Here is a 23150-nt window from a genome sequence, read left to right on the forward strand (position 1 = left end):
AGTGAGCTCAGAGGCGACTGGCTGGCTCAGTCAGTAGAGCATGTGACTCTTGATCTCGGGATTTTGAGTTCGAGCCACACCTTGGGTGTGGAAATTACTTAAAAAAAATAAAATCTTAAAAAATAAAAATAAAGTGAGCTCAATGAAACCATTAGCTCAATTCTTCTGTTTCCCTAAAGTTCCTTCTGTAAATGCTCAACTCTACTCACTCTGAATCACTAAGGTACTAAAATGAACACCTTGAAGGTGGGCAGAACTGGTTTCAATTCTAGTTCTGCTGCTTATGAATTGTGAGATCTTGGATAAATAAGCCTCATTGAAGTTCAAAGAGAATTTAGAATAGTAGCACCTACCTTATGGAGTTGATTTGAGAATTAAATGAGTTAATATACACGTGCCTGGCACAAAGTAAGTAGTCAGGAATTCCCTGACCCTGTTCCATGACCACAGAACCTACCTGGACTTTTCCACATGAACAATTATTTACTTGCCTGCTATAGGAAGACACATGGTCAGGTCAAATCATGCAATTTCTTTCTCTGTGGTCCCAGATCTAGCCCTGGCCCTCCCTGCTGTTCTGAATCCCTTTACGAAGCAGCTGTCCTGGGAGAGGAGAGAAGTGGCTACACGTGACCTGCTCACTCCTGGAAGTGGTGACAAAGATAGTATGTTATACCATTTCCAGGTTCCAGACAACTCCCGAAGAAAATGGCATCCTAGGATGATCAGGGATTCAAGACCAAACCACTCCAGGTATGTTGCAGACATGAAATAAAATACAAGGCACGCTGCACAGAGTGAGCTTAGGTCTTCGGGAAGAAAGTCTGTGTTAGCACTTCCTCCATAGCTACAATTATTCTAAGCTACTGTCTCTGCATTCCTAGCAGAATAATCACTGAGCTCCACAAACTGCCAGGAGTTATATCAGAGGCTGCATAAAAGCTGCACTCTGATACTTAGATCTCCAACCTATTTCCTCAAGCTTACCAGAATGATTCAACTATGTTTAGTTTTAGTTAACTTACATCAAGTTCTTCTTTTGATTCTAACAGCCTTTCATGGTCTGCACAATCCACCAGAAATACAATGCCATTGATAGCAGGAAGGTAGTTTTTCCACACTCTTCGAGCTAACAAAAACAATCAGGAGTTAGATTTTATTTGCTGGTCAAACCTAGCAGATGGTTTGATGGAAGAGTCCAACAAGATTTCAAGTGTAATTATCTCTTAGATGCTACTACTTCACTCAAGTTAATCTTTAACCTGGTGTTGCTAAATCTTTCCAGAAGAACAAGAAAGGCTTTCCTTGATGTGAGCAAGTCAAATACTTCACTCTGTCCCAATTTTCCCATGTTAGAAGTGGAATTAATATTTGCTACCAATGGACAATGATGCACATTAAGTTCATTGGATGACTGCTATTTTTTATATGCGGTATTCATTTTTTGACATTTCTAGTTTATCAGTTTTTTTGGCCACTGATAAATTTGTAGTCAGTGACAGAAGGAAGTCAGTACTGGGTACAGATTTGTTAAAACAAAAGCTAACTGTGTAACAGAAATTAACTAAAGTCAACGAAACCATTCAGGTAATATTTTCCATGACGGTTTTTAAAGGAAAGTTTTAGGGGGGCGCCTGGGTGGCGCAGTCGGTTAAGCGTCCGACTTCAGCCAGGTCACGATCTCGCGGTCCGTGAGTTCGAGCCCTGCGTCGGGCTCTGGGCTGATGGCTCAGAGCCTGGAGCCTGTTTCCGATTCTGTGTCTCCCTCTCTCTCTGCCCCTCCCCCGTTCATGCTCTGTCTCTCTCTGTCCCAAAAAAAAAAAAAAATGTTTAAAGGAAAGTTTTAGGGGTGCCTTATGGGTAAGCAACTTTTTTCTGACTTCAGTTTTATGACATATCTTAAAAACAATACAGACATTAAGTCTCAGACAAACTCCCTTAGGTTCCAATTCTCTCTAACCACTATATTCTGGAAAGTACTTCATATATATTTCAAACAATTATTATGTCTCCAAATGTGCATTCACTAGCCACAACCTCTTAAAATCTTTTCAACTGTTTGTCATAAGAGGTTTTTACAATGCCCACAAACTCTGTAATATTCATTATTTATGAATTACCATGTGCTGGGTACTGCCATGTCTTTTGAGGGACATAAAAAACGGATTCTAGTTCCAGAAAGTTTAGTAGAAGAGACAACACAGTCTTTTCCAAACTTGCAGACGTTTACACAGATGCACTAAACACCACAGAAGTACAGTTGAGAGCACTCATAGGTGAGAGTGGCTTCTCAGGGGCAGTAGCCACAATTACACTGGGCCCTGAAGGTGGGTTACTCATGTGCAGATGGGGGTGGCATGAATTAAAAACACAAAGGTGGGAGAACACCAAGGGGTTTGGTTTGGTTAGAGTACAGAGAATAGGAAAGGGAACAGTGGAAAATAAAGACAAAAAATAAAGTGGGATCAGATTGCAGAGATCCTCAATGCCAGGTCAAGGAGTTTGGTTTTATTTGTAGGTCAGCCATTGAAGGTTTTTAATGCATAGCAGTAACATCATCATAATGTAATTGTGACCATCAGTGAGATATGGATTGGAACAGAGAACAGAACCGCAATTTTGCTTACACACTTTACACCAAAAGCAATTCAGATTTAAATTGACCAGGGGTATCATAAAAATCACACTTTGCTTTAAAGCTTATCTGGGGATAATAATTTTTAAATTTTAAGTCTACTCTGGCCTTTCTTGAATAGAATGAGATTTCATGCACAGGAAAATAATGGCTACATTTTTATTATGTTAAAATAAAATAAACTATTTGTAAGAGTCATAGAATCTTACCTTGAACATGTCCACCCAGATCAAAAGTTGTAAAGGTCATGCCAGCAATGGTTAGTTCTTCTGAAGCTAAATAATAATACAAAATATTGTTACAAGAAAATCAGATTCCATTCATGGTATATATTGCTACTTTGGTTTATTTTAACCGCAAATAAGTTCAAATCAAACATTTAGGAATTGATAAAAGAATTTGTTGGGGCACCTTGGTGGCTCAGTCAGTTAAGTGTTTCGATTTCGGCTCAGGTCATGGTCTCACGGTTTGTGGGCTCGAGCCCCACATTAGGCTCTGTGCTGAGCCTGCTTGGGATTTCTCTCTCCCAGCCTTTCTCTGTTCCTCCCCAACTTGTATTCTCTTTATCTCTCTCAAAATAAACATAAAAAAAAAAAAGAATTTGTTGTAATTAGATATACTCCAATTTATATTGACAGTTTAATACAAGTAATGGTAATAATCTAGTATTCACTACCCACCACAAATCCAACACTTGTTTTTTCCTTCTCTATTTTTCCTGCTGAAAATATTAACTATTCAGATAATTATTTGCGGTGAATTCAAGTAACCGTTTCAACCTAATAATTTTTCCTGTAATTCATTTTAGATGCTACCAGGGAAATAATTTTCCCTTGTAGTTCTCATATTATGCAAGTTACAGTCTTTAATGATAAACACAACTTTAATAAACATTCTCACCATTATTTCTTCAAACTGTTTTCTGTTCTCTCCCTTCTTCTGGGACTTCAAATGTAAGTTTGCTAGACTGCTTGGTATTGTCCCACAAGTCAGTGAGTGTTCATTTTCTTTTCATTTTTCTCTCTGTGCTTCATTTTACATAGTTTGTTTTGTGTTAAGTTCACAAGTCTTTCCTTCTGCAGTACTGGCACTAATTTACTATTAACCTTGTCTAGTAAAAATTTCATTTCAGGTATTAAGTTTTCATTTCTACAAGTTCCACTTGGTTCTGTCTTATATCTTCCATTTCTTTCCTCATTCTGTTCACATTTTCCTTAAATCCTTAAGCACATTCTTCACAGCTGTTTCAACATCCTTATCTGTTAATTCCATCATCTTAGTTACTTCTGGGTCTGTCTCTACTGATTAATTTTTCTCTTGGTTGTGGATCTCACTTTCCTGCTTCTTTGCATGTCTAGCAATTTTTTATTGGATGCTAGACATTGTTGTATTCTTTTGAAGCAATGTGAACTTTATTCTGGCAGGAAAACTGCTTGCAGATCACTTTTTAAGTTTTGTTAGGTTAAAGTAGTCTTTACTTTACAGCTACTTCAGCCCCATTACTAAGGTATGATTCTTCTGAAGTCTCTTTTGGAATGCCCTGTGTATTCAACCAGGTTTCTGCCTTCTGGCTGGTGGGAACATGAGTGATTCCTGGCCCCATATGAGCTCTGAGAATTATTTGGTTAACAGCCCTGCTACAGTTATTCTTTCTCCAGAAATTTTTCTGTGACTGGCCATGGGGAGTTTTACCCTGTGCACACAGATTGGTATTTAGCCACAAACATTGCTGGAGTTCTTTCTCTGCAGAGCTCCTTCCTCTGGTACTATGCCAAGCAAATTCTCATCACCTCAGCATCCCCATATTCTGGTCTCTGTCTCAACTCAGCAAGACTACTGTGTTTTGTTTGGGTTTCCTCTCCCTGCACCATGGTCTGAAAGGATCTCTGTGATAAAGCTTGGATACAGAAAGGTTTTCCATCTCTCAGGAACCATAGTCCTCTGCTAGATATTGTCCAGTTCTGAAAACACTTGTATATATTTTTGTCCAGTCTTCTAGCTGCTTACAGTGGGAGGGTAATGCCAGACACTCTTACTCCATCAGAACCAAAAGCAGAAGTCCCTACGATCATAATGAAAGGCTCAGTGTAATTTTAACTCTTCATTACACCTGCTGAAGCCCCAGGGTACTTTCTTGTTAAAAAATTATTTATGTAGACTCCTAAGTGAATGAATAATCAATACAGTTTGTGTTCAAAGTGTGTTTCTTTCCACAAGGAAAATATAATGCTTGGATGTAGCTGGGAAACCACCTTTATGGTTACAATCCTTAATAGACTCCCTACTTTATAAAAAGTCCCAGTTTAAGACACAGAAAACTCTTAATATCCCAGGAAGTCTTCCCCTTCCCAGTCAATGTCCACTCCCAGAAGCAATAATTCCAGCACCACAGGTTTGTTGTGCCTATTCTACAATTTCATATAAATGATACCATAATGTATGTAACTTTTTGTGACCAGTTTCTTCCATGCAGAATATGCACCATATGTAACAGTTTATTCCTCTTTCTTATTGAATAGAATTTCACTGTTTATCCTTTTTTTTTTCTTTTTTTTTCTTTCTTTTTATGGCTATTTGAGCTGTTGGGGGCAGTTGGGGGATATTACAAATAATGCTGGCATAAACACTGTTGTACAAAGATTTTGGTAAAAATATGTTTTCATTTCTCCTTGATACACACTTAGCAATGGAACTGTCAGATCATAGGGTAGATACATGTTACCTTTTCACATATGCTTTTGATTAATGCAAAATGTAAGATAAAATGAATGTGAGCTGTAGGAAAGTTGAGATGGCAACTATTTTGTGCCACTGCTTTTAGTCCTGGTACTTAGAATAATGTGTGACATAAAGTAGGTACTCAAATATTTGTTGAATAAATGAGAGCAATATCAAAAAATTTAAAAATGGGGGCACCTGGCTGGTTCAGTCAGTAGAGCGTACACTGTATGTCTGAGCCCCACATTGGGTATAGAGATAACTTAAAAATAAGATCTTAGCCCCACTCTTTTCCCAATATAAAAAAATTTTATGAAGTTTTCCTTTTCCAACTTCACTATCAATTTCATCGATAAAATGGTACTTTTTGTCATTGTTCTCTGTCCTTGTTCTCTGAATATTTACTGAATTAAATAACTATCATATTATCCACTTTTTGGCCCTGTTCTTAAATAACTATCATATTATCCACTTTTTGGCCCTGTTCTCAATTCTATTCTCATTTTTATTAAAAATTTTTTTAACATTTATTCATTTTTTTTTTTCAACGTTTTTATTTATTTTTGGGACAGAGAGAGACAGAGCATGAATGGGCGAGGGGCAGAGAGAGAGGGAGACACAGAATCGGAAACAGGCTCCAGGCTCTGAGCCATCAGCCCAGAGCCCGACGCGGGGCTCGAACTCACGGACCGCGAGATCGTGACCTGGCTGAAGTCGGACGCTTAACCGACTGCGCCACCCAGGCGCCCCACATTTATTCATTTTTGAGAGACAAAGCATGAGTGGGGGAGGGGCAGAGAGAGGGGTAGACACAAAATCTGAAGCAGGCTCCAGGCTCCAGGCTCCAAGGTGTCAGCATAGAGCCTGATGTGAGTCTTGAACTCACAAACTCTGAGATCATGACCTGAGCCAAAGTTGGACGCTTAACTGACTGAGCCACATAGGCATCCCTTTTATTTTTATTTTTTTAAGTATATTTATTTTGATAGTGAGTGAGTCAAAGTGAGCAGGGAGAGGCAGTGAGAGAGGGAGAGAGAGAGAATCCCAAGCAGGCTCCACACGATGAGTGCAGAGCCCAGTGCAGGGCTTGATCTCATGAACTGTGAGATCATGACCTGAGCTAAAACCAAGAGTTGGACTATTAACCAACTGAGCCACCCAGCCACTCAATAAAACTATTAAAATTCATTTTACTCTGTGTTGACTTGATTCATAGACTTTTCAACAGTAAAAGCAAGGTCACAGATATTTATAAGGCATATGTTCTAATAATTTTGTCACTTTAATGTTTACTTTATATAAAGGATAGTATGTATTATATAAAGGATGGTATGTATTAAGTGATTTACAGAATCATTGTTAATGTCTTTCAGGGTAGTCTGTCTTAAAGAAACCACAGTAAATTATTTTTTTAAACTGTTTTAAAACTTTGTATAAATGTATCAATATGTGCCCTGTTTTTTGTAATAATTCTATGGTCTTTATATTAGATACTGTTGAGGTTTCTCAGATTAGAAAAATAACTGGTTAATAAGTTGAGAGTAACTAACAAAGTATAATATGACTATAATCTGTCCACACTGAAAAAGGATTAAAATAGTAGTTTTAAAATGTGAAAGAAATTAGGTTATCTAGACAAGGTAATGGTGGGGGCGCCTGGGTGACTCAGTTAAGTGTCTGACTCTTAATCTCACGGTCCTCAGTTCAAGCCCCATGCTGGGCTCTGCAATGGGCATGAAGCCTACTCAAAATAAATAAATAAACAAGGTAATGGTGACTATTTATAGCCTAAGCAGTATCTGGTTGGATAGACCTCAATCATGTTATAATCCCCGAGAAAGTAACCTTAATTCCTCTATCTGGAGAAGGGTGTACAAACTGATAAGAAGATAGGAGTATTATTTCAAGATCTAAATATACACCCTGGGAGTGGATCAGCTATTATTTACTGTATTATTTTAATAGGTCAAATCACCTGATCACAATTATCCACCAAAACCCAAAAAACTTTTGGTTAGTGCCTATGAATTATTATCACTTAATAAAGTAGTTTGTTGCATGGGGGAATATACTTACTGGGATGTAACGTCGGGACATGCTGTCCAAGTCTGTCATCTTTTAGCATGTGTAGCAATGTTGTTTTTCCTGCATTATCCAATCCAAGAAATACCAATTTACCAGTTTTCTTATATAATCCTGCAGAGTAGTAAGACCTATGATTAGTCAAAGTGCTATCTGACAGATCATTCAAGTAAAATGACTTCAAATAAAAGTATAATATAAATATAATTATTTACAGTTTAGTTATTTGGATACTTTCCCTAATTACTCTAGATGTTTTATAAAGAAACACCTATTAACCTTTTGAACTTGTAAGATTTTATAAATTTGCTTGAATAAAGTTGGATTTCTAGTCTAATTTCAGTTTGGAAGAGCTATTTTAAATCTATCATGATTTGCAAATTCAGATCATTTTAAACCTAAACTTTGTCCCAATCAATGAATGTGTATTATCCAAACTTATCTGCAGTGCCAAAATGCTGATTCCCTTGACAATTTAGGAATAAATATCTATGTCCACTACTAGAGAAACAAAAAATGCTTGAGATCATGTACTTATGAAACGAGACAAAAAGGGAAATTAAAGAGATATCCATGGATGAAAATAAATTAAGTAGTTTTGACAATAAAAATCATAGTGAGTTCTTGCAATAGAAAGTTTAGGTCATTGTCAAATTTCCCTGAGACAATAAGGTTGAACTATTCATAGGATTGCATAAAACTAAAGCAACAAAAAAACCAAGCACGTAATTTTTTAAATGTATCAACCAAGTACTGATAGATGAAGTAATAGAAAAAAGAGAGCACTGACCAGTTTATAGATTGGCATTTGTTGAGAAATTCCATATTGAGTTTTTTTTCTAAAGGCTTTTTTTCAGTTTTAGGTTTACATCAAAACTGACAGGATGGTACAGAGATTTCCAATATACTCCCTGTCCCCACACATATATATAGCCTCTCCTATTATTAACATCACTCACGAAAATGGTACATTTTTAACCAACAGTGAACCTACATTGATCGATCATAGTCACCCAGAGTTTCCTTAGGGCTTACTCTTAGTAGAGTATATTCTGTATTTTGACAAACATATAAGGACATATATCCATGGTTATAATATACAAAGTATTTTCGCTGCCCTAAAAATCCTATATGCTCTGCCTATTCATCCACCCTACCCGCCCTGCCCAGCAACCATTGATCTTTTTATTGTCTCTGTATTTTTACTTTTCCAAAATGTCATATAGTTGCATATGACACATAATTGTAATCATATAGTCAATTGAGATTGACAACTTTCACTTAGTAATATGCATTTAAAGTTCCTCCATGTCTTTTCATGCCTTGATAGCTCATTTCTTTGAGCTTAGTAGTATTCCATTAACAAAATTCCTTAGTGCTTAGTAGTATTCCATTATCTGGATAAACCAGTTTATTTATCCATTCACCTACTGAAGGATATTTTGGTTCCTTCTAAGTTTTGGCAATTATAAATGAAGCTGCTATAAAATCTTTGTGCAGGTTCGTATGTGGCCCTAAGTTTTCAGCTCCTTTGGGTAAATGCCAAGGAGCACAAGTGTTGGATTGTATGGTAAGAGTATGTCTAGGTTTGTAAGAAACCACCAAATTGTCCTCCAAAGTGGCTGTACCATTTTGCATTCCAAGCAGTGAATGAAAGTTTTTGCTGCTCCACATCCTCACCAGCATTTGGTGTTGTCATTGTCCAGATTTTGGACACTCTTATAGGTATGTAGCAATAATGAATTTTATTTTCCATATTTAATTGTCTAACACCTATGGAATTACATGAGGACAGGGGACATAGTAGCAACTCAAAAATATGTTTACTCAATCAAAAAAATGAACTTTTGAAGACAATGCTAATTCAGGTTACTCATTTTTTAATAAGTCCACGCCAAAATAATACCTAACTCTTTTCTCCACATTGATGCTTAAAAAGTAAATTGTTTGAAGTCCTAATGTTTTGATCACTCAGTGCCCAACAGTTCTGATCCTAAGGGGAAGACTGTCTTCCATATTTATTTGAGCTGAGATACTATATTTCTCATTTAATCATGAACTGTGACTAATAATTTTTTAAACAGTTCTATTTCTTAAAACGTTTCTACACAGGTGGTTTCTAATCAGTGCAATCACAATCTTTCCTACCTTTTAAGTAGTAACAGTGCACTGGGTAAGAATCCAAAAGGGAACACCTACGACATTTAAACTTTAATCTTGAAAGTGGGTTGGACTAAATCCTTATTTTGTGATAAGCACTGTTAAGCATTATACATTACTTCATTTAATCTTCAAAATAACTCTTTGAAGTACACATTATTCTCTTTCTTACAGAGGGGAACAAAGGCTCAAAGTTAACTTGCTCAAATGCTGAGGTCAGATCTGAGATAGAACCCATCTTTGATGCAAAAGCTTTGGTTCATTTCCATTTCTCTACACTGCCTCCTACTGTTAGCCCTATTAACCTCTTGCTCCTGCTTATGAGTCAATCTATTTTGCCTTTACAATGTAGTTCCGCATTAAATCATTTTTCTATCAACTGAGACATAGATACTTGTCACAACCCAGGTTATCCCAGTATAATGAAGTTGAAAACATTTATTTCTGACCCAGTTTTTGTACATATGTAACAAAATATTTCAGTCTGATAAAAATATGTAAGAATTCTTGAGGAGGTAGTATGGAAAGATCTGATATTTGACCTGTAGTAGAGTGACAGTATAAGATAATGTGAGGGATTTTATTTTAAAAAGGAAAAAAAAAGGAGCACCTGGGTGGTTTAGTCGGTTAAGTGACCGACTCTTGATTTTGGCTCAGGTCATGGTCTCATGGTTTGTGAGTGGGCTCTGTGGGCTCTGTGCTGACAGTGAGAAGCCTGCTTGGGATCCTCTCTCTCCCCCTCTCTCTGCTTCTCCCTGACTCATGCTCTCTCTCTCTCTCTAAAATAAATAAATAAAAATTAAAAAAAAGAAAACTGGTTTTTAAAAATTTGCAAATATTGAGGTCCATATAAGAAATAAAAAGACTGATAAAATTTGATCTTAAATTTTTATCCTTTTAATATATAGTGTCAAACAAGATGTGTATTTTCCAAACAAAATTTATTTCCTTGGTTAAGATTATGTTTGTGGAAGAAAAAATATTTATATAGGAGATAACAATTCATAAGTACAGTTGTGGCCAGTTAGGAGTTACGTTGACAACTCTGTAATTACATGAAATGCTTCTCTTTGTGCCAGTTCAAGATGATGACTACATGGAGACTAAACTTAGGGTAAGATTCGAAAACAGGAGATCAGAACATCTTCATTAATTACTACAATAATAAAGTTGTATACACGGTAACATAAAAGTCAATCAAAAGCTTGTTTCACTAGAAAACGTGAGAAGAATGTCAGTAAGAGAATGAGATGCTATGATTTTTCTTCTTTAATATCTATAAAGAGAGGAAAATCACTAGTCAGAATTGCTGGGTACACAAGTCTCATTTAGCAGATTTTATGCTGCCATTTACAAGGCACTTGATGGAACATAAATTTATAATAACAAAAATAATGCAGTGAGTTTCTGTGAGGATTAAATGAGATAAAGTATCTAAAGCACTCAGAAACTTTTTAGGTAAACTGGCTAATCACAGGTAGCTACTCCTGTAAATAATATTCCTATCAACAACCTTAAAAGAGGTAGGAATTACTGTTAATTTACAGATAAGGAGACTAAGGCTAAGGTAAAGAAAGTAATTTGCCCAAGATTACATAATTTATAAGAGATATACAATGAGTAATTTGAACACATTTGTATGATTTCAAAATTCACATTCACCACTAGTGGATTATACATAAAGAGGCTCTAGACAAATAAGCACTTTTATTTAAGTAGGATTAAATGGGATAACAATAGAGAACAAAGGACCAACATTACCTAAAAACTGTAGCACACTGCTGAAACCACTGTAAATCCAGTCAAATATGAAGGACATATCCAAATCCTTATAGAGTCTGGAAAAGAAAGTGTTTTGAATTCAGTAGTTGACATTAAACACCAACAACATTAAACATGAACTCTGAGTAAACAATCCTATAACAACCTTCCTATAAAGAGTTTAACCATTCTTTTTTGTTGTTGTTTATTTATTTTTGAGAAAGAGAGTGCACAGTAGGTGAAAGGCAGAGAGAGGGAGATAGAAGATCCAAAACGGGCTCATGCAGACAGCGGAGAGCCCAATGTGGGGCTCGAACTCACAGAACCGCAAGATAATGACCTGAGCCGAAGTTGGAGGCTCAAGTGACTGAGCCACCCACGTGCTCCCCCCCTTTTTTTAATGTTTATTTGAGAGAGAGTATGTAAGAGTGAACGCACAAGTGGGGAAGGGGCAGAGAAAGAGGGGGACAGAGGATCTGAAGCGAGCTCTGTGCTGACAGCAGAGAGCCTAATGAAGGCTCAAACTCACTAACCGTGATCTCACGATCTGAGCCAAAGTTAGACACTTAACTGACGGAGCCACCCAGGTGCCCCAAGAGTTAGCTATTCTTATCCAAGGTGATCTAATCAGATACCTACTGATGCATAAAAAACAAAATGCTATTAAATACAAACTAGTGGGGCTCAGTTGGTAGAACATGCGACTCTTGATCTCGGGGTTATGAGTTCAAGCCCCATACTGGGTGTAGAGCTTACTTTAAAAAGAAAGGGGGAAAAAAGGCCTCTATTTTTAAAAAACAACAAAAAATTTTTTTAATTAAAATAGAAATATGAACTAAAGACCATTCTTTACCAACCACAGTGGCAAACCTGAAAATGAACTGTAATAGCTGGAACTAGAAAAGATGTGGTAAAAGATGCAGTTAGTGGCAGTATAAATTGTTACAAATCTTTTTAACGACTAATTTGGCAGTAATCTGTATGTTATACCATCTGACCCAAGAATTCTACTTTTAGAAAATGTCCTAAATATAGACAATCTTTATGTATCAAGATGTGCATCAAAGTGTTATGTAAGAAAATTTTTGGAAATAATCTATATTCAAGAGTAAGTTAAGGTATATATGGCCTATGAAATACTTACCAAAACCTTGGAGTGGAGGAAGAAAAAGCAAGGAGAAAGAGAGGAAAGGAAATTTATGATAATGAAGTAAGTTTTCAAGTAGGATTATACCTATGTGGAGTAAAACCCCCTTTTCCATTACTTTTGGTCTTTTGTAGCAAATGGTATCAGGTGGTCGATTTCTGGGCTTGTAATCTTAGTGCATTTTTCAAATTTTAATCATATTACTGAATGTTAAAAAACATTTTTTTAAATCACAGTAGAAAATACAGAGTATAGTTCAATTTAGCATTTCTTTGACATGTTCTTGATAACTAATAAAGTTAATATGGAAAGAAGAGGGGAAAAAAACCTCTTGAGAAATGAAAGAATATACAAAAGTATACTTTCAGATCAACAAAGTTCATTTTCTAGAGGTAAACAAAATCCAGGCCCAAAATTTGGGCCAAGTCTGAACAATTTGAAGGATTCTGCTATTTTTGACGTTCTTTAGACAAAGTGTGACACACAGCACTGCTTTCTTTAACCACCTCTCAGTCCAGTGGGCTGCCAACTGTGACCCAGACGGGCCCACCAAACTCAGAATTCCTTGAGGATAAGGTGTTTAAGAGATTACATTGCCTTGAGAGTGAGAGTCAACCTACCTCCAGTTTATAGGTGGCCTGCCAGTATTTACTAGGGGATTCCCTGGATCCAGGCAATAGCCTCTCCTCTCTTTCAGTTCCTTACTTGAACTAGCAAGAGAAGAATTTTGCTCTTGAAACCAGTCCATTCCTGACTGAGAGTGACTCACAAATAACGAAGTTTCATGTGTCAGTATCACAAGAATAAAAACTAGAAGAGCAACTTATATATACACACAAGAATCCATTGTTACAAGTTCTTATTTTACTGAAGCTGAAAATTACATCTTGTTCTATTATTATTCTAGGTTATGCAGAAATTGAAACTTGTAGTCACAAAAAATATATACAAGTGGTTTATCTTTTCTGAAGATTTTTAAGTAAGATATATCATAATTTTCACTGTAAAGAATCAAAGCAATGGTTTACTGAGATATTTTAATTCAATAATGATTACTAAATTCATATTATGTCCAAGGCCCTGAGCTAGACATCATAGGGGATACAAATACTAATGATAAACATGGCTTCTTCTCTTGAAAAGGTTATAGTCTAGAGAGGTAGGTTAGCTATACAAATGTAATTTAACTGGAAAAAGTTAAAACTGAATAGGATATTACCTAGGATGGTAACAACTTACCCTATAGAATTTCAAGACTTATATAAACACAAAGAAAATGCCCATATTGTAAATCATAAGCTATGAGGGGATTAATGATCATAACAACATAAAATCAGAATAAAAATAAGCAATACAACAGGAAAGGGTATGGTACCCTCACAAATATACTTTGTATTCTGTATAAGAAAAGAGAAAACCAGTCTTCCTTGCACACTTCTACAACGGCCACAAGTTGTAGGTAAGTAAAGGTTTCTTGGGTGATGTTCAGCCTGAATCTTGAAGATTAAATAAGAGTTTGCTAAGTGGTTATGAGGGCTATACTATGTGCAGTGGTGTGAAACTAAGTGGGAACAGCAAAAAGTCAGGTACTGTGAGATGATGTGACTGGTTAGGGGGCCACAAACTGAGTCACTCAACAGATGCTAACAAGGGAGGCAGGAGTCAGAATGAGAAAGAAATATGAGGGGCGCCTGGGTGGCTCAGTCGGTTGAGCGTCCGACTTCGGCTCAGGTCATGATCTCGCGGTCCGTGGGTTCAAGCCCCGCGTCGGGCTCTGTGCTGACAGCTCGGAGCCTGGAGCCTGTTTCAGATCCTGCGTCTCCCTCTTTCTCTGACCCTCCCCTGTTCATGCTCTCTCTCTCTCTGTCTCAAAAATAAATAAATGTTAAAAACAAAAAAATTAAAAAAAAAAAAAGAAAGAAAGAAATATGAGACTAAATTTAGGCATTTGGTCTTCCATGTTTGCTACTATAACATAGGGACATAAGAAACAATACTTACTCGGTCTTTCAATTTAATAAAGCAAAGCAAACAAAAAATAGCAGTTATCCCTATGAGCACTATGATTTGTCAAGAGGTTAAAAACAGAAGCTATGGAGCCAGGACTTTACCACTTACCATTTACCTTAGCCAAGTTACTTTAATATCCTTACCTGTAAAATGGGGGTAATAGTAGCTATCTGAGATGGTTGTGAAGATTAAATCAATTACTACACACAAAGTATATAGCACAGAGTTAAGCATTCAATGTTAGCTGCTGTTACTATTATTTCTTCTACTTATATGACCTAACATACCGGGCACTTTATGTGACCACTAAGCACCCTAACAACCTTTCAAAATAAATACTGTTTGTTTTTAAATGCCTACTTACTTTTGGGGGAGAGAGAGAGAGCAAGCGAGCAGGGGAAGGGCAGAAAGAGAAGGAGACACAGAATCCAAAGCAGGCTCCAGGCTCTGAGCTGTCAGCACAGAACCCAATCCGGGGCTCGAACTCACGAACTATGAGATCATGACCTGAGCTGACGTCTGACACTTAACCAACTGAACCACCCAGGCGCCCCAATACTGGTTTTTTTTTTTTTTTAAGCTCTGTGCCCAGCGTGGGGCTTGAACTCAACCCTGAGATCAAGAGTCACATGCTCTACCAAAGTGAGCCAGCCAGGCATCCCAAAATAAATACATTATTGTCCCCACTTTACAGAAGAAGAAACTGAAGTTGCAATAGCTAAAACTCAAGTCTTAATGATTGGCACATCTAAGTACCAAACCTGGGTCTTTCTGACTTCCAGGTCCACGCCCTTTCTTCTACATTGCAGTAGCTTTGTAACAAAATTTTAAAGGTTTATATTTGTTTAAATGATTATGTACCATTTTTTGAATCACTCCACCTTATGACTCTGACATGTAATTCCTCTCTCTCCCTCTCATCCCCCATCCAGTTGCTTATCTCCCAGCTCTATCAATTTCTGTAGTCTCAGCATTCTTTTGATTCCTACAGGAGCTACTTTGTGATGAACCTTAAATCACATTCCCGAACTACCATCTTAACCTCATATTTTGTCTGTACCAATCTGTACATGCCCTCCAGAGTGGCTTTATGAAAATGTCATCTTAGACTTGACTTGTTGGTCAGGGTGACTATAACTCCTCGTTTGCTGGGGACAGTCTCAGCAAAGTTATCTCGGTGTAATTATCAATAGTGTGTCCTTTCATTCTCAAAAGCATCCTGATGAGGTGTGAAATTTATATGGTCACCCTATACCTGTGGATAGAGAGCCATTGGAGGTCTGTGAGATGAAAAATGATTCAAACTCCTAGTCCAGTATTCCAGAACTTCGACTATAAACCTTCTGGCCACCTTTACAAGCTTAATACATATCCTCCATTTATAGCTTTCCCTGAACCAAAGTAAACCACTTCCCACTCACTGCTGGTGACCTGAACTTAATCATCTTAAAACTTCTGCTCATTCTCCTTCCCAACATCAGAATTTCCCCCACCAGCTCTGCCTAAAGATCTCCTGCCTTAAGCATGAGCCAAATGCTACAGAAGAAATGAGTTTTCACTTGAGATGGACTTTAAGGGACAGATGGGGGTGGAAGAACTGACAGAACCCAGTAAGGGGAGAAGAATTAGAAGAGGTGATGGATGGCACAAGTGGAAAGAAGTTAGCCCCAAGAAGTCCAGCTGCAGAGATGTCACAGCTTGCTTTGTGGCAAGGAGACAAATGCTGAGAGCATGAGGAGCCTGCATGGAACAAAAATACAGGAGAGCCTGTGGCCAGTACTTAAAGCACCAGAGCTGGTCTCTAGAGTCATGACCTGTGTGACAAGTTTCTTCTGCAAAATCTGAGTGTTGTAAAGATCAAATGAGATAAAATGCACAAAATAAGTACTTAATACCTGGTTGCTGTTATTACTGAGAAGCAAATTGGATAGAGGGTCAATAGGTGGAGGGAGTAAGGAAAGATTCCTCTTTCAAAGAGTTTGAAATGGAATGACGGAAATGGGAGTTTCTTCTTAAGAAGTCTTTATTCTTAAGCCTTAAGGAGGGTAAGGCTCGAGTATGGTGAAAAGAAGGAGCTAGCAGAAAGGGAGAAATTAAAGATAAAAGAAAAAGAGAAGGAAGGAATTAACCCAAAGGGGCAAAGTCTCAAGAGGAGCCAGGGATGAGAGTGCATCTCCTCCTCTAAGAGTAGAAGTAAGGAGGGCCAGAAAATGTACACTGGAAGTAGCAGGAATCTGAATCCAAAAGTGAGGAAGTCTGATAGAGAATTTTCTGAGGAGCAGAGTGAGGATTAGAATAGACAGCTACCTACTGTGGGGAAAAGATCAAATTAAAAGAGTGCTAACAAGAGCCAAGTGCTTGGCTGGGGCTGAAAAACATTCACAGCACTGCCCATCTGCAGGGATTTCTAATTTTCCCCTCTCCCTGCCACCCTCCCTTCCCAGTGAGTGTCAGCTTTAGAGAACACGGAATGAATAGGGCTTAGAAGTGAAAAAAGACAAGGGGAACTGGAATTTGAGAGTACTAGTGAGAGGCTGAAGTGGTGTGATCAAAAGTTCAGGCTGAGTGGCTAAAGGTACAAAGGCAACTAATATATGGGGATAAAGTAGGGGAGCAAAGGCAGGCTTCTCGCAGAAAAGAGAGAATGGGGGAAAATATCTGGATGAAAAGCAAATGTAGACATAGTCATAGTATGAGACAAGTGAAAGGTGGACCAGAATTATGTCAGCAAAGTGGAGGAGAGCTCAAGGTTCAAAAACTCATGAGGATCAGGTCTGCGTGGTGGTTAAGTTCCAAGGCCTGGCTCTGGCATAGACAGCTGAAAAGCCTGAGTGAAGAACTGAGTGGAAGCTGTGAAAAGCCAGGCTGGAGCTATATGGTCTACAGTCCACACTGACTGCACAATCACCTAGAAGAATGGCTCTAGAGAGCAAGCCTGTGAATCAAGTGACAAAGCCCTCACTGAAGGGGAGCCTGGCTGACTCAGTCCATAGAGCATTCAACTCTTTATCTCGGGGTCCTGAGTTCAAGCCCCACAATGGGTGTAGAGATTACTAAAAAAAAAAGGGGGGGGGCGGCTCACCCAAGATGACTGTTGTGAGGTGAGAGCTCTGAGATTGATGGGGGGGGGGGTGGGGGCAGGGGAGAATGAGGTAAACCTTGGGGGAAAAACGATTTTTTCAATAAGGATGGTCCAAATTTGCTATTGTAAAATTTGTCCCTAGAGAAATAATTTAATAACATATATGGGGAAACTCTGCTTTAGAAGATAATGAGATATTTATATTTGCATAAAGTCGTGGGTTTCTAAGAACTTTAAAACAGGCTAAGAGTCAGTCATTTTAAAGTAGAAGTAAAAATGCCCAACTAAGAATACAAGTTATTTAGCCCAAACAGATACCTGAGCCCAGAGAACAGGTTACACAACACCACGAACACACTATTAAGACATGTGAAGAGCAAAGGTCAAGAATAAGGAAACATATACACGTCAGCAGATTTATTTATTGCATGAACAACAAACAGGAAAGAGGCCTGTGCAGATTAGAAAAGTGATCTACTCCAGTAACATAAAAATCAGTACAAAGAGTGTAATAAAGCAGAACCTCAAGGTTACAAATAACTTCTTAAGCCTTGTCCCATTAAACGTATATGGATGATTCCATTTATATGAAACATCCTAAACATGTAAGTTCTCAGAACAGGTTAGTGGTTGTCAGACAGGGGAGGTAAGGGGAAACTGGGAGTGACTGCTAATAGGTACTGGGTTTCTTTTTCGGTGACGAAAATGTTCTGGAATAAAGTGATGGTTGCATAACCTTGTGAATATACTAAAAACATTGAATTGCATACTTTAAGAGGATAAATTTTATGGTATGTGAATGGTCTTTCAATAAAGCTAGTTTTTTAAAAATAAAGAAATAAAAATGAAAGTTCCTGTAGTCTAAAAAGACAACTATAACACCAGCGTAGGATTATAGAGATAATACATTAATAACTTTGGGAAGCAAAGGATGGTAGAGCTATGGTTAGAGTGAGTACCTATCTTAGAATTTAAAAAATCTGGATTTAATATGCATCTTCTGAAATACTATTATTTCATTCTGGGAAAGCCAATCTTTCTGAGCTCCAGTTTCTTCTTATATATAACAGGAATGCCATCTGCCTCAAAGAGTTTTAAGAATGTTTAATTATGATAATGTACCCAAAAAACATTTTGAAAACTACACAATATAAGGTAGTATTAACTCATTCAGACTAAACTAATTGAAATTCAAATCGCAAACTTTTTAAAGATTTTATTTTTTTTAAGTAATCTACACCAGCATGGGGCTCAAACTCACAACCCTGAGATAAACATTTTCTACCAACCGAGCCAGCCAAGTACCCTTTCAAAGTACAAACTTTGAAAAAGTTTTAATTCATTAATTTTTATTTTTATAAAGTTTATTTTGAGAGAGTGCAAGTGAGCAAGTGCACACGAGTGGGAGAAGGGCATAGAGAAAGAAGGAGAGAGAATCCCAAGCAGGCTCTTCCCCACTGTTGGAACTGTCAGTGCAGAGCCCAGTGTGGGACTCAAACCCACGAACTGGGAGATCATGACCTGAGCCCAGTTGGACACTCACTTGACTGAGCCACTCAGGCACCCCAACAGTTTTTTTTTTAAGTTTATTTATTTATTGGGGGGGGGGAGAGCATAGAGGAAGAGGCAGAGAGAATCCCAAGAGGGATCCGCATGGACAGTGTCCCCATGAGAGGCTTGAACTCACTAACTCTGAGATCATGACCTGAGCCAAAACCAGGAATCAGAGGCTCAACTGACTGAGCCTAGGTCCCCAAGTTTTAATATTTTTAATGACTGATTTTACTTTATTTTTTTAAATTTTATTATTTTTTTTAACGTTTTATTTATTTTTGAGACAGGGAGAGACAGAGCATGAACAGGGGAGGGTCAGAGAGAGGGAGACACAGAATCTGAAACAGGCTCCAGGCTCTGAGCTGTCAGCACAGAGCCCGACGCGGGGCTCGAGCTCACTGACTGCGAGATCATGACCTGAGCCGAAGTCGGTCGCTTAACTGACTGAGCCACCCAGGTGCCACTGATTTTACTTTAAATATTAACAACAACATCACTGACAGTAACCAGAAAAGGTACTAGAATAATTTCCTCCAATTCTAGGTAAAGATATTTACTAGAAAAAAATTAATCATAAATTTCTACCCAACTCCGTCGGGTTTATGATGAAAACATGTACAAATTCCTTAAGATCAGTAAACTATCTGTAAGCTAATTTAGGAATTATGCACCCTTCTCTTTTGAATTCAGATAGTAGCAGAAATATAAAGAAGGCCAAACTCTGCTTGACTATGTTTTAAAGAACTTCAGAAAGGCTCTGTGCATTATTAAGGATGAACAGGAACAATATTGAATGTTTCAAGACAATGTTGCCCTATAAATACTTTCCCCTAAAACTGTTAGATTTTCTTTTCATAGCCTTTAAAGTTTTGAAAACAGTGATATAAATAGAAAACTCAAAAAAATTTAGGATTAAATGTATAGCAATCATAATGGAATTAGGCTTTTTCATTCATGTAATCAACAATAAGTATAAACTCAAATCTCCTTTAGGGAAAAATGACACTCACTGAAAGGTTAAACCTGTATCAAATATGAAAAGGATTTTTTTTTAAGTGCTAAAAGGGGGAAAGAACACTGTATTACAAATAAAGTTTGTGAGTCTGAGTAGTGAACTTGCCTATACTGAATTAAGAAAGTAAAAATTGTTACTAGTGACAAATTCAGTCCTTAAAATCCTTTTTTTAAAGAAAGCTCTAGGCCCAACATGGGGATTGAACTCACCACCCCAAGATCAAGAGTCGCATGCCCCACCGACTGAGCCAGCCAGGCACCCTCTTAAAATACTTTTAACTGAAACTGTTCTAAAAGCTAAACACAAGAAAATTTTTTCAACAGCATTATTTTAAAGGTATTTGCTTAGTAATGTTCTGCAGAGAAATCATTAAAGTATCAGCCAAGTATGCTTAAAGAAAAGGGTGAAGAAATAATGACTCATTACTACAGAATTCTGATTTATAAGTTTCAAATACTGTGGCAGTGATTTTCATTTCTGATAGCCCAATCTTTTGTCTCAATTCCTGCTTGAAGTGAAAGGAAAGATAGTTAAAGCGTACTTTTTTTGAAATGCTAATCCTCCTAATTACTAACAATGCTCGTCTAACAGTTCTAAAATAAAAGCAAAACATTCCTCTTCTGCAAACTCAGGAAATGCCAATGAACTATAAGCTTAGTTTTTAAAGTTCAAAGTATTTTGGTGATGAATGTAAATCATTAAAGTAATATTAGATACACAGTTTGCTTTGACATACCAGCACCACTAATTTTTAACAAATTGTAAATCTTCCTTTATTCCTCATCTGTAAACCAGAGATAATACCATTACCTTCCTTAGTGGATTGTTGTGGCTAGCGCCACATTCATAGGAAAGTCAGTAAATGTTTCCTTCTCTTTCATTTGCTTCAAGGCGGCATACTCTTAACCGGTATTTTAACAGTGAACATAGGATATTCTTCAGAGTAGGACACGTGGTAATAGTGAGCTTGATAGATGAATATGCAAATAATATTAGGTTTAATTTATAAAGTTAAAAGTATTCCTTCACCTCGTTTTGCCCAATGTACCAAATACCTTACGTTCCTAATGAGTTTGGTTCTTTCAGCCAAAGAGGTCACGGTTTTAGCTGTTGTCAAAACAAATTTCTAAGTTGGAAAATCTTGGAACAATCTATAAATCATTACAGTTTTCACCCAACTGTATATCTTTCCCCCCACGCAACTGGGACTTGGACTATGAACAAACGTTAACTTGCACTAGTAAGGAATTTCACTTTGCCCCCACACGAATTGGGAGAACTGAAAACACACGACGTCACAGGGTTTTGAGCTGTCAGTGATCCCTGCAGCCTTCACCTTACCAGGTGAGGACACCGAGGCGGAGGGGAAAGAAGGGCTTGCCTACGGCAGAGTCCCCTCGTTCTTTCCTGAAATAACGCACCGTTTCACAACAGCAGGTGTGCTGTGCAGCGGACCATCAGGGCGGCCCCTGCGGAGCAGCAAAGGAAGCCCTCCGCCTCAGTGCCGGCAGATTCCGGAGAGGAAAACAGGCACCCCTTTCTTGCCTGGCCACAAGCAGGGGCCCCAGTGGGCCCAGGCCCGAAAAGTGCGCTTTCCCCAGGGTCCACAGCGGCCAGCCGCCTGTCGGTTCTACCGGGAGAAGAGACCGCCACTCACCTGCTACTAGAGAGATCGCAATTCCTCGCTTGGCGTCGATTCCACACCCTCCTAGTTCGAACTGCAAAGCGCGATGGCTGCCGAGGTCCCAGCTCGCGTCAGGTCCTTCCGGGCCGGGGGGGTGTTTCACTCCCGACGGTCCGCAGGACCGCAGTTCCACCCGTCCAAAGTTCCGCCTTCGCGCGGTTCCGCCGCCAGTCCCCACGCTGAGCGAGCCTGGTGGTTGGGGCCAGCCTTCCCGCAACTTGGTCTCCCCACTTCCGCCCGAAAGGGCTTCAGAGGCCTGAGGGCCTAGGCAGAGAAAGAAACGCGAATCTCTAGCTTGGGAAAATTATCCATGACAATCGTTTTTCAAAAATAGACTTTTAAAGTACCTTTTTTATTTTTTTTATATAAATCTTTTTTTTTTAATTTTTTTACATTTATTTATTTTTGAGAAACAGAGTGAGACAAAGCGTGAGCGGGGGAGGGGCAGAGAGAGAAGGAGACAGAATCTGAAGCGGGCTCCAGGCTCTGAGCAAGCGGTCAGCACAGAGCCTGATGCGGGGCTCAAACCCACGAACTGTGAGATCATGACCTGCGCCGAAGTCGGATGATCAACCGACTGAGCCACCCAGGTGCCCCTTAAAGTACCTTTTTAAAGTATACCTGTTTGGGGGCGCCTGGGTGGCTCAAGTCCCGATCTCACAGTTTGTGAGTTGGAGCCGCGCTGTGCGCTGACTGCTCGGAGCCAGTTTGGGGTTCTCTGTCTCCTCTCTCTCTCTCTCTGCTCCTCCCCTGCTCTCGCGGGGGCGCTCTCTTTGTCTCAAAAATAAACATTAAAAAAAAAAAAAGTACACGAGTTTCTTGAATTGACAAGTAATTTACAAAGCTTATTATGTACCAGATAATGTGCTAGATGCTAGGTATTGAGCTTTAAGTAAGACTGTCTTGACTCGGCTGTTCTTCACTAATGGGTTAACGTTACCACCCTTAAATATGTTTAAATAAAAATACTTGCATGCCTTGAATGGAAGTGTGATGCTCTCAAGATTGCTCTTGAGCCAGGATTCTAGGAGAGGGGAACAGGAGATGGCGGTTAAAGAATGGGTTATTCGATAACTTCCCAACAAAATCTATAACTGGATGTCCCCCTTTCTGATACAGCCTCAGGAAATGGCTCAGCCCATGTGTTTTTCCTTCATATTTGTCATTTCTTCTGTCAGAACAAATTGTCCAAACTTCTCCTTCCCACCTAGCTGCGTTATTTACAATCTTTAGCCCTCTCTGGTCAGAACCTCCCTCACAGACTTGGTTAATCTCTCTCTTAACAGGTTTCCCTAGCAACTG

At 38.4% G+C, this 23150-nt stretch overlaps 1 protein-coding gene across 1 annotated transcript in view; it reads right to left on the reverse strand.

Moving 5' to 3' along the window:
• SAR1B (secretion associated Ras related GTPase 1B) overlaps positions 1-21945 on the reverse strand; it is a 28531-nt gene extending 6586 nt beyond the window's left edge. The window contains exons 1-5 of the mRNA XM_030318372.2: positions 21822-21945; positions 11357-11433; positions 7430-7549; positions 2845-2910; positions 1026-1129 (exon numbers count right to left, since the gene is read on the reverse strand). Of these exons, the coding sequence (XP_030174232.1) occupies positions 1026-1129; positions 2845-2910; positions 7430-7549; positions 11357-11414 (348 nt within the window). The 5' untranslated portion in view covers positions 11415-11433; positions 21822-21945. The remainder of the gene's footprint in view (positions 1-1025; positions 1130-2844; positions 2911-7429; positions 7550-11356; positions 11434-21821) is intronic.
• Between the last annotated feature and the right edge of the window lie 1205 nt (positions 21946-23150).

This window comes from Lynx canadensis, chromosome A1 (genome assembly GCF_007474595.2).
Source record: "Lynx canadensis isolate LIC74 chromosome A1, mLynCan4.pri.v2, whole genome shotgun sequence".
Lineage (NCBI taxonomy): Eukaryota > Metazoa > Chordata > Mammalia > Carnivora > Felidae > Lynx > Lynx canadensis.